At 37.6% G+C, this 12,773-nt stretch overlaps 1 protein-coding gene across 5 annotated transcripts in view; it reads right to left on the bottom strand.

Annotated features, from left to right (window-relative positions):
* The window catches only part of NINL (ninein like), a 157,482-nt gene that overhangs the window by 126,709 nt on the left and 18,000 nt on the right, over positions 1-12,773 (bottom strand). For 4 of the 5 annotated variants that reach the window (XM_047744205.1, XM_047744209.1, XM_047744206.1 and 1 more), the window contains exon 2: positions 5,372-5,550. The exons of the other annotated variant lie outside the window; for it this stretch is intronic. In XM_047744205.1, the coding sequence (XP_047600161.1) occupies positions 5,372-5,510 (139 nt within the window). In that variant the 5' untranslated portion in view covers positions 5,511-5,550. The remainder of the gene's footprint in view (positions 1-5,371; positions 5,551-12,773) is intronic. 5 annotated transcript variants of the gene reach the window in all.

Here is a 12,773-nt window from a genome sequence, read left to right as displayed (position 1 = left end):
TAATTATATATATATATATATATATATATATATATATATATACACACACATAAATCATTCACCATGATCATGTGGGATTTATTAGGGAATGCAAGGGTAGTGCAGTATTTGCAAATCAATCAATGGGATACGTTACATCAATAAGGATAAAAACCATATGATCATTTCAGTAGATGCAGAAAAAGCATTTGACAAAGTACAACATCCATTCATGATAAAAACCCTCAACAAACTAGGTCTAAAGGGAACATAATTCAACATAATAAAGGCCATATATGAAAAATATGAAAAACCCACAGCTAGCATCACCCTCAATGGTGGAAAACAGAGAGCTTTCCCTTCAAGTCAGGAATAAGACAGGGATGTCCACTTTTACCTCTTTTACTCAACACAGTAGTGGAAGTCCTAGCCACAACAAGCAGACATCAAAAAGAAATAAAAGGCATCCAAATTGGTAGAGAAGAAGTAAAACTTTCGGTATTTGCAGATGACATGATACTGTATATAGAAAACCTGATAGGGCATCTGGGTGGCTCAATCAGTTAAGAAAACCTTAAAAACTCCACCAAAAAACTGCTGGAACTGATAAATGAATTTAGGAAAGTCACAGGATACAAAATGTTCAGAAATCTGTAGCATTCTTCTACACTAATAATGAAGCAGCAGAAACAGATATTAATAATCCCCTTTACTATAACACCAAAACTAATTAAATATCTAGGAATAAACCTAATCAAAGAAGTGAAAGACTTGTATCTGAAAACTATAAAACACTGATGAAACAAACTGAAGACAACACACACACACACACACATAAAATGGAAAGATATTCTATGCTAATGGATTGGAAGAACAAATATTGTTAAAATGTCTATACCACCCAAAGCAATCTATACATTTAATGCCATCCTTATCAAAATATGAACAGTATTTTTCACAAGAAAATACCAACCCTAAAATTTGTATGGAATCACAAAAGACCCCGAATAACCAAAGCAATCTTGCAAAGGACAAAATTGGAGGTATCATAATGCCTGTCTTCTGTATTAGAAAGTTGTGGTAATCAGTTTGGTACTGCCACAAAAATAGACACATAGATCAACAGAACAGAAAACCCAGAAATAATTATATGACCACAATTATATGGTCAATTAATCTTTAAGAAAGTAGGAAGGAATATCCAATGGGCAGAAAACAGTCTCTTCAACAAATGGCATTGGGAAAACTGGACATCTACATGCAAAAGAATGAAACTGGACCACTTTCTTTCACCATACATAAAACTAAACTCAAAATGGATTAAAGATCTAAATGTAAGATCTGACACAAAAATTCTAGATGACAGCACAAGCAATAATTTCTCTGACATCAGCTGTAGCAACATATTTCTAGCTAGCTCTCTTGAGGCAAGGGGGAAAAAAACCAAAATAAACTAGTAAGATACATCAAAACAAAAAGTTTCTGCACAGCAAAGGAAATAATCATCAAAACTAAAAGGGAAACTACTAATGGGAGAAGATATCCAATATAGGGTTAGCATCCAAAATACATAAAGAACTAATACAAATCAACACCCCAAAAAACAAATAATCCAATTTAAAATGGGCAGAAGACATGAACAGACTTTTCTCCATACAACTGTTTAATCACTGCATTGTACACTTGAAAGCTAATATAACACTATGTGTTAACTATACTGGAAATAAAATTTAAAAACTTAATGAAAAAATTGCCGGGGTGCCTGAGTGGCTCAGTCGTTAAGCATCTGCCTTTGGCTCAGGTCGTGATCCCAAGGTACTGGGATTGAGCCTCACATCGGGCTCCCTGCTCAGTGGGAAGGTTGCTTCTCCCTCTTCTATTCACCCTGCTTGTGTTCCCTCTCTCACTGTGTCTCTCTCTCTCTGTCAAATAAATAAATAAAACTTAAAAAAAAAAAAAGGGAGGGGGAGTTTCCAGATCTGTATTAGATACATTAAAGCTACCCTTCTTCACCTTGGGAGGATGAGAATCCAAGAGGCAGTAGTAGCTTAACTCCTAAACATCCTGTGTCTAGTCATTACAGAGAGAATTTCTGGCTGCTGGTGACAGTTATAAAATAACCCAGCCTCAAGAAAGTTGTAGCATCTTACCTGATGTATAGCATCTTTCCCTGTGCAAAGCAGTGATCAGATCACAAGAAAGGATGAAATTTTGGATTCCATGGCATCACTGAACAGACTGCAGGTATAGTTTTACTTTGTTTTGTTTTGTTTTTACCTGATTGCTATTAAGTGTTGTTTAATTGATACCTGTATAATGTATAGTCCAAGACTCCCTTTTATTATAATCAAAAGATTATTAGCAAAAGAAACCTAAAATTTATAAAGGATCAACTTGTCCTAAGTCAGTAGGAAGCTCATGACTCTAAGAATCAGGCCTCCATATATCTGTGCCAAAATGGGCACAGGAATTTTTGCTGAGCCAAGGCCTGGGGCCTAGCATCCCCGAGTGTTCCATCAGCTATTAACCTCTCCCTCCAAAAGCCTGTACTTCCCCAGAATCTTCAACAAACTGTGCTGAAGATCTCTTCTCTAGGAGCCTATAGCTCCTTTCCTAGTCTTCAGGGATCTCCCTCATGAAGTTTAATGCCCATTACCAAGATACTCATTGTCTGTTCTCCCTAACAGATGGAAAAGGGAGTAGCTATCGAAAGATTATGAATAACAGCAGCAAAATATCTCTTGGATATGAGAGTGAAAGAAACAGATTGTCAGGTAAAGAAAAACAAAGAAAGCTCATCACTACTAGACCTGTTCTAAAAGAAATGCTAAAGGAAATTCTTCTGATGGAAGGGAAATAATACCAGGAGAGTAGAAATTTTAGAAACAAAAGAGGAGCAATAGAAATGTCAAATAGCTATGTAAGTATAAGAGACTTTTTCTTCTCTTGAGTTCTTTAAAACAAGTATGACACGTAACACTGAACAATCTTCAGTGTGATAAAGATATAACACATAAGTAAAGGAACCTATGTGACGGTATGGTTTCTATGTTCTACTTGAAGTGGCATTATCTACTTGTCCACCCTTCCTTCCTTCCTTTTTTTTTTTTTTTTTTTTTTTTAAGAGAAAGAGAGAGCAGGAAAGGAGCAGAGGGAGCGGCAGGGAAAGAATCTTAAGCAGACTCCACACTCAGTGCGGAGCCTAATACAAGGCTCAATCTCACAACTCTGATATCATGACTTGAGCCAAAATCAAGAGTTGGACATAACCGACTGAGCCACATAGGCACCCTGCATCTTCTTTCTTTTCTTTCTTTTTTTTTTAAAGATGTTATTTATTTTAGGGAGAGAGAAAGATATGTGTATACATGAGGTGGGGAAGGCACAGAGAACAAGGGAGAGACTGGGAGAGGGAGAGGAAAAGAATCCCAAGCAGATTTCACATACTCTATGCACAGAGCCCGACTCAGGGCTCAATTACATGACCCTAGATAATGACCTGAGCTGGAACCAAGAATCAGATGCTCAACTGACTGACCCACCTAGTCACCCTGCATCTTATTTCTAAGTAGACAGAAAAGTTGAATATGAATACTGTAATTCCCTAGAACTACTAAAACAACTATACAGAGATACACAGTCAAAAACCTCAATAGACTGGTTAAAATGGAATACTAAAGAACATTCAAGCAATCCAGGAAAGGGAGAAAAATAAAAACATAAGTGTCAGTTATATGTTAATTATACCTCAGTAAACAGAGACACACACACACAGGACAGAGAGAATATAAATAACAAAATGATTGAAATAATCCAAACATATCAATAGTTACATTAAATGTAAGTACTCTAAACACACTGATAAAAAGAGAGGATCTATCAGACTGAAATTTTTCTAAGAAGACCTAAATATGCTCTCTATAAGAAATCCACTTCTCATCTCTTAGTAAATACATGAATTCCTGTTGTCATCTGAAATAAATTATGACTGAAATGTTAAAAAAAAATCCACTTCTAATATAAGTAGAAGGATGCTATTTTTTTTCCATGTGGAGTGACTATATTAATATCAGAAGAAATAGATTTTGGAGTAAGGAAAATGACCAGAAATAAAGAGGAACATTCAATAATGATTTCAAAATGCATTTTTTTCATCTGGAGTAACTATATTAATATCGGAAGTAAACTTTGGAGTAAGGAAAATTACCAGAGATAGAGAAGAATATTAAATAATGATTTCCAAATGTCCGTTCACCAAGAAGACCTAACAATCCTAAATGTAAATACAGTAGTTCTCCCTTATTCACCGTTTCACTTTCCAGGTCGTCAGTCAAGGTTTGAAAACAGATGATCCTTCTGACCTGTGGTAAGAAGGTCAACAGCACACTAACACTATATCAAAATGCCTATTTCATTCACTTCACTTCATCTCCTCATGTAGGCATTTTTTCTTCTCACATCATCACAAGAAGCATAAGTACAGTTGAGTAAAACATTTTGAGAAAAAGAGACAATATTCACATAACTTTGATGACAATATATTTGTTATAAATGCTCTATTTTGTTATTAATGTTATTGGTCTCTTATTGTGCCTAGTTTGTAAGTTAAGCTTTAACGTAGGTATACATGTATGCAAAGGAAAAAACATAGTACATATAGGGTTCAGTTCAATCCAGTTTCAGGCATTCACTGAGGGTCTTGGAACATATCCCCTGCAGATAACAGGGGGCTACTATATAATTAAAAGTGGGCCAAAAAACCCACAAAGCTAAAACTGATGAAACTAATACCAGTTCCAACACATAAATAGTACTAGTCCTCCACACAAGAGAAAAGACTGAACAAAATGAAAATCAACAGGCTGTTCTAGATCCATCAGAATGAGGTTACAGGGAAAACTGCTACCCCAAAACCAGAGACTCAGACCCAGGAATACAGAGAACCACAGCTTTGCTGGAACAGAACCCTCCAGAGCCCTTGACTGGCTGAGTGCATAAACAGTAACTGACAACTGCTGGAAGCTAACTGTGGAAAGTGGAGTTTAAAACTCACAGGCCCAGTCTTGAGGAAAGGGGAAGGAACATGCTTTCACGAGATTTTACTCCAGGAGTCCCACCAGCTTCTCGTGATGTAGACTGCAAGGAAAAATTCCCTCACGCTTTGGGCAGAGGTGAGATTAAAACTAATCATTATGAAATGCACCTTGAGAAAAGTTAACCATCTTGAAAACTCGCCCATACCAAAGGCCCTCTTGCAAGGAAAAGTACTTTATCAAAACTTTATCTCACCTGGGGGGAGACTGACAAGTGGGGCCTCCCCTAGCCCTCCTGTCTCACAATAGAGAGGAAAAACAAAACAAAACCAAAAAAGTAAAGGCTGAGAAGGTCTTACCAAAGGCACACTCCAGGGCCTCAGTCCCACAAAAACTTGAGCCCTGACTCACAGGACTGCAGAATGCCTTCCATGCCCAACAGCTCACAACATCCACAGGGCTCCAGTGTAACAGCAGCTGATTACAAATGAGAGACATAAGATGAAGACTCAATTTCTGATGGAATTTCTGGGGAAACCTAAAGATAGTAGAGAGACAAAAAAAAGGACACTTGAAGAATCTCAACCCTCTGACATCTACAACTACAGCAAACATCAAACATAGCCTAAGTCCTACCCAGATAACAAAACCTCACACTAAAGGTCTATTTACTTCAGTTCTTATTACCTCATGTGTCAAGTGCCACTGTCAACAAAAAAATTACAAGACGTGGGGCCACTGGCTGGAGCAGTTGGTTAAGCATCTGACTTGGTTTGGGCTCAGGTTGTGACCTCAGGGTCTCGAGATTGAGCTCCATGTCCCGCTCCATGCTTGGTGTGGAATCTGCTAAAGTCTCTCCCTCTCCTTCTGACCCTCCCCTCACTTTCTCTCTCTCAAATAAATAAATCTTAAAATATATATATATATATAGGGTGTGCTAATGTCTGAAGAGACAAAGCAAACATGAACTCAACTCAAATATGGAAAAGATTTCACAATGATCAGATTGAGCATTTAAAATAACTATGACCAGGGGCGCCTGGGTGGCTCAGTCGGTTAGGCCTCTGCCTTTGGCTCAGGTCATAATCTCAGGGTCCTGGAATCGAGCCCCACACCAGGCTCTCTGCTCAGCAGGGAGCCTGCTTCCCCCTCTCTCTCTGCCTGCCTCTTATGCCTACTTGTGATCTCTCTCTTTCAAATAAATAAATTAAATCTTTAAAAAAATAAATTAAATAACTATTACTAATATGCTAGGAGCTCTGGGCAACTGGGTGGCTCAGTTGGTTAAGTGACTGCCTTCAGCTCAGGTCATGATCCTGGAGTCCCAGGATCGAGTCGCACATCAGGCTCCCTGCTCAGCAGGGAGTCTGCTTCTCCCTCTAACCAACCTCCCCATGTTCGCTCTCTCTTTCTCTCTCTCTCTCAAATAAATAAAATCTTTTTTAAAAATATGCTAGTAGCTAACAGAGAAGAGCGAACAACCCACAAAGACAAAGTTAATATAAGCAGAGAGATGAAAACGCAAAGAATCAAAAGAAGATCCCCAAAATCAAAATACTATAAAAAAAATGAAGATTGCCTTTGACCCACTCATGCATAAATGGAGTAAGAGAGGAAGAAACACAGAAAAGAGAAGGAACATTTGAAGTATTAATAGGTGAGAATTTTCCAAAGTTCATGGTAGACACCAAACCACATAACCAGGAGGCTCAGAGAACATCAACCAGGATAAATACCCCCAAAACCCTCCACCTATACATATCAAACTACAGGAAACCAAAGACAAATCATGAAAAAAGCCAGGGGAGGAAATACCTTACCTACTGCTAAAAAGAAACCACACATCTAAAATGGCAGCATTTGGGCCAAGTTACCAAATGGGGTTTTAACCAACTGAGCCACCCAGGTGTCCCTACCAAATGGGGTTTTAATGCCTAACTTAATTATACTTTCAACCTGCCCCAGAAATGAAGTCTTAACAGGTTGGTATTTTCTGACTGGCACCAGCAAGGCAATCTGTCCCTTACCAGCCCCCAAAGGAAGATGAGGTAATTCACCTTACCCCTGCATTTCTCCTAAGGCAAGTTGACTTTGCCTGAAACAATCCTTTCTTTTCTTTTGCTAGTAACTTTCTTGCCTCACCCTTCTTCTATTAAAAACCTTCTATTTTGTACAGCTCCTATGAGCTCCCCTCTACTTGCTAGATGGGATGCTGCCTCAATTCATGAGTTGCTTAATAGAGCCAATTCTATCTTCTAGTACACTTAACTGGATTTTTGTTCCTTAACACTATAGAGAAGAAAAGTAAAGAATTACATCCAACTTCTCTGAAACCAAGCAAGCAAGAATAAATGAAGGTAAATAAAATCTTTCTTCTTATTCTTAACTAATTTAATAGATAACTGTTCAAACTCAAAACAGCACCAACGTGCTAGGTAATTATAGCTTATGGATAAGTGAAATAAATGACACCAATATTATAAGGAATGAGACAGAGGAATTGGGAATATTCTGTCCTGAGATACTTTCACTATCTGTAAAATGGTATGGTTTTATCTAAAAGTAGACACAGATTACAAATGAATCTTGGACAACATACCTTTGAACAGCATAGGTCCACTTATACACAGATTTTTTTTCAATAAATACAGTACTGTAAATGTGTACTCTCATCCTTATGATTTTCTTAATAACATTTTCTTTTCTCTAGCTTATTTTGTTGTAGGAATACAGTATATAACATATATTACATAAAAAATATTTTAGTCGGGGCGCCTAGATGGCTCAGTGGGTTAAAGCCTCTGCCTTCGGCTCAGGTCATGATCCCAGGGTTCTGGGATCGAGCCCCACATCGGGCTCTCTGCTCCATGGAGAGCCTGCTTCCTCCTCTCTCTCTGCCTGCCTCTCTGCCTACTTGTGATCTCTCTCTGTCAAATAAATAAATAAAATGTTTAAAAAAAATTTTAGTCAACTGTTTGTTATAGGTAAGCTGTCCAATCAATAGAAGACTATTAAGTTTTGGGGAAGTCCAAAGTTACATGTAGTTTTGACTGCTGTGGGGCAGGCCCTTAATCCCCAGCATTGTTCAAGGGTCAACTGTAGTTGTAACTGTATATTGCAAACTCTAGAGCAACCATTAAATTTTTTTTTCAAAAGAGTTGATATGCTATGAGAAGAGAGAAAACAGAATCACATAAAATGCTTGATTAAAATCAGAGAAGGCAGAAAAAAAGGCAGAAAAAATTAAAGGAAACAAAGAAGGGGTGCCAGACTCATTCAGTTGGTAAGAGCATGCGACTCTTGATCTCAGGGTTGTAGGTTTGAGTCCCACACTGGGTGTAGAGATTAGTTGAAAATAAAATCTTTATAAAAAAAAAAAAAAAAGAGCAATGCCTGGGTGGCTTAGTCAGTTGAGCATCTGACTCCTGATTTCAGCTCAGGTCATGATCTCAGGGTCTTGGGATCCAGCCCCACATTGGGCTCTGAGCTCAGCATGGAGTCTTCTTGCCCTTTTCCCTCTGTTCCTCTCTACTCTCTCTCTCTCTCTCTCTTCCTCAAATAAATAAATAAAATCTTAAAAGAAAAAAAGAAAACAAAGAATAAATGCAATGAACAGTTACAAATATGTTACTTATTGATCAACTATATCAATGATCACTTTTAATATGAATGGTCTAATAAATACACTAATCAAAAGACAGAGGCTCTCAGTGTGGACAGAAAAGACCCAACTCTGTGTGTGTGTGTGTGTGTGTGTGTGTGTGTGTGTGTGTTTATATATTTAAGTATGCTCCACACCCAATGTGGGGCTTGAATTCATGAACCTGAGATCAAGAGTCACAGGCTCTACCAACTGAGCCAGCCAGGGACCCCAACACCCAACTATATTTTGTCTACAAGAGACCTGCTTTAAATATAAAGGCACACATAGGTTAAAAGAGAGAAAGGAAACTATCCCATGCTAATGTTAATCAAAAGAAAGCTGCAGAGAAAGGGGAACCCTCTTACACTGTGGGTTGGAATGCAACTGGTGCAGCCACTCTGGAAAACAGTACAGAAGTTCCTCAAAAAGTTAAAAACAGAGCTACCCTCTGACCCAATAATTTCACTACTGGGTATTTATCCAAAGGATACAAACATAACGATTTGAAGGGACACCTGCACCCCAGAGTTTATAAGAGCAATGTCAAAAATAGCCAAACTAAGGAAAGAGCCCAGATGTCCATCGACAGATGAATACATTTTAAAAATGTGGTGTATATATACAATGGAATACTACTCAGCCATCAAAAAATGAAATATTGCCATTTGCAATGATGTAGATGGAACTGGAGTGTATTATGCTAAGCAAATTAAGTCAGTGAAAGAAAAATAAATACCAGATGATTTTACTCATATGTGGAATTTAAAAAACAAAACAGATGAACAAAGAGGAAGGCAAGGAAAAATAAAATAAGATAAAATCAGTGAGGGAGGCAAACCATCAGAGACTCTTAACTACAGAAAACAAACTGAGGGTTGCTGGAGGGAAGATGGGTGGGGTGGGGTAACTGGGTGATTGATGGGTGTTAAGGAGGGCACATGATGCAATAAGCACAGGTGTTATATGTAACTGATGAATCACTAAATTTTACCGCTGAAACTAATAATATAGCATATGTTAACTAAATTGAATTTAAATAAAATTTTTTAAAAAGCTGGAGTAGCTATATTGATTTTAGAACAGGGAAAATTATCAGGGACATTATGCCATGATAAAGGGGACAGTTCTCCAAGGTAACATAACAATCCTTGAGTGTATGAACCTAACCACAGAGTATCAAAACACAAGAGGCAAAATCTGATAAAACTGCCAGGAGAAAAAGACACATCCACTCTTACAGGTGGACACGTCAACACCCTTCTATCAGTAACCAACACCTCCAGCAGGCAGAAAATCATTACAGCTAGAGTTGAACAGAACAGCGTCCTGACACAACACCATCAAAGAAGACATCAGCACAATACACCTTCTTCTAAGCTGGAAGTCAGTAACAGAAAGATAAGAGTAAAATCTCTAAACATTTGGAAATCAAACAGCGTACTTCTTAATAATCCACTGGTCAAAGAGAGGACATCTCATGGGAAGTTTTTAAATATACTAAACTGAATGGAAATGGAAGTGCAGCCTATAAAAAACCTGTGCAATGTAGCTAAAGTAGCTCTCAGAGGAAAACCTATAACACTACATACTTGTATTAGAAAAGTTCACGCTAAAAATCAGAAAAAAAATTCAACTATCCATTAGTGATAAAAACTCTCAGCAAACTATGAATAGAAGTAAACTTCCTCAAGCTTCCACTTCAAAAACTAGAAAAAAGAGCAAAATGAACTTAAACAAGCAGAAGAATGAAAATAAGAGAAGAAATCAATGAAATTGAGGCACAAAATAGAGAAAAAATCAGTGAAACTCAAAGCTGATGTTCGTTAGAGCTGATTGATAAACCTCCAACAAGACTAACAGAAGAAACAAAATAAAGAAGACACAAACTGCCATTAGGAACAAAAGACAGTATCTTTACAGGTTCTATAGATATTGAAAAGACAAAAAAGTAAGACTATGAACAAGTAAGTTCAGCAACCTAGATGAAATGAGCCAATTCCTTAAAAATCACAAAGTATAAAAAATTTTCCAATACCAAATTGATAATCTAAATAATAACCCTATAACTATTAAAAGAAATTGAATTTATAACTTAAAATCTTCCAAAAATATATGGGGGTGATCAGGCTACATTATCTGTCATCCCATTGATTGCCAGGATTGAATGAGCTGGTCTGACTGGCTGGGTGGCAGTCCCCTTCCTCCCTTACCACTACATGTGTGTCCCTTCCCAAGCTGCACATGGGATCAAAGAGGACCACCTCCCCCAATTTAGGAGGACCATTCTTTGGTCAAGGATATATAACTGGCTGTGCTCCTCTACTAGAACCTCCAAAAAAGCTCTCAAAGTCCATTTGTAGGAAAATGTAGGTTAGTCAATCTTCCAAGACTCCAGCCACATCCAAATGAGGTGCTGCATGTGGCAGTCTGCCTTTCTTAAGAATAATAAATACTTCCAAAAAACCCAAAGCAGCAGACCCAGCTGGTTTTACTAGCAAATTCTATCAAATACTTAAAAGTAACACCAATTCTATATAATATCATCTAGAAAATAAAGAGGAGATAATTCTTCAACTCATTTTATGAGGCCAGCATTACCCAGATAACAAAACCAGAAAATCACAATACAAAGGGAGGGGCGCCTGGGTGGCCCAGTCGGCTAAGCAACTGCCTTCGGCTCAGGTCATGATCCTAGGGTCCTGGGATCAAGCCCTGCATCAGGCTCCCTGCTTGGTGGGAAGCCTGCTTCTCTCTCTCCCTCTGCTGCTCCCCCTGTTTGTGCTCTCTCTCAACCAAAAAATAAAATCTTAAAAAAAAAAAAAATACAAAGGGAAAGCACTAAGATCAATATCCTTCATGAATACAAATGTAAAATTCCTCAACAAATTAGCAAATCAAACATAGGCATATATAAGATGAGATACAGATGAGATACAGAATCTATAAGATACACTATGAGGTAGGTTTACCACAGAAATGCAAGACTTTTCAAAAATCAATGATTAATCATAACAACAGACTAAAGAAGAAAAACTACAAGATCACATCAATGGATGCAGAAAAAGCATTTCAAAAATTCAACAGCCCAAGGAGGTGGGTGGGGCATGAGTGTAATAGGGAAGGGGATTAAGAATATATTTATCCAATGGGCACTGAGTAACATATAGAATTGCTGATTATTGTACACCTGAAACTAATATTACCCTACATACTAACACTGTTAATGACATTGCAATTTAAAAAAAAAATAAACAAAAATAAACAAAAACAAAAACAAACGAAGATTGTACTTATCTCCACAAGCACCAATAAATGTATAGAACTGCTGAATTATACTGTAAACCTGAAACTATATTAATTACACTTGAATAGAAAGTTTACACCAGGGTGCCTGGGTGGCTCAGTCATTAAGCATCTGCCTTCAGCTCAGGCCATAATCCCAGTGTTCTGGGATCTAGCCCCACATCATTGCATCATCGCATCATTGCATGATCGGGCTTCCTGCTCTGCAGGGAGCCTACTTCTCCCTCTCCAGCTCCCCTCTGCTTGTGTTCCCTCTCTTGCAGTCTCTCTCTGTCAAATAAATAAAATCTTAAAAAAAAAAAGTTCACGCCAAATTTTTTGAAAAAAATTCAACATCCATTCATGATAAAACCTCTCAGCAAACTATGAATAGAACTTCCTTAAGCTGTTAAAGAGCATCTACACAAAGCCCACAACCAACATCATACTTAATAGTGAAACACTGAATGTTTTCTCAACAAGACTAGGAACAAGGGAAGGATATCCAGTCCCACCCCACCTGTTCAGCATCATACTGGAAGTCCTAGTCAGTGGGATGAAGGAGAATATAAAAGTCATACAAACTGGAAAGGAAGAAATAAAACTTCTTATATACAGATGACATGATGTCTATGTAAAAAAATCCCAAAAAGTCTACCCCCAAAATCTCCTCAAACTGATAAGTTTAGCAAAACCATAGAATACAAAGTCAGCATACAAAAATCAATCATATTTCTGTGGACTTGAAACTGAAATTTATGAAACAATATTATTTACAACATTTTTGCAAAAAAGGTGTATACTTAAATATAATTCTAACAAAATGTGCAGATTTG

The sequence above is a fragment of the Lutra lutra genome, chromosome 9 (assembly GCF_902655055.1).
Source record: "Lutra lutra chromosome 9, mLutLut1.2, whole genome shotgun sequence".
NCBI classification, from domain to species: Eukaryota; Metazoa; Chordata; class Mammalia; order Carnivora; family Mustelidae; genus Lutra; species Lutra lutra.
This window is presented reverse-complemented; position numbering and strand designations above follow the sequence as displayed.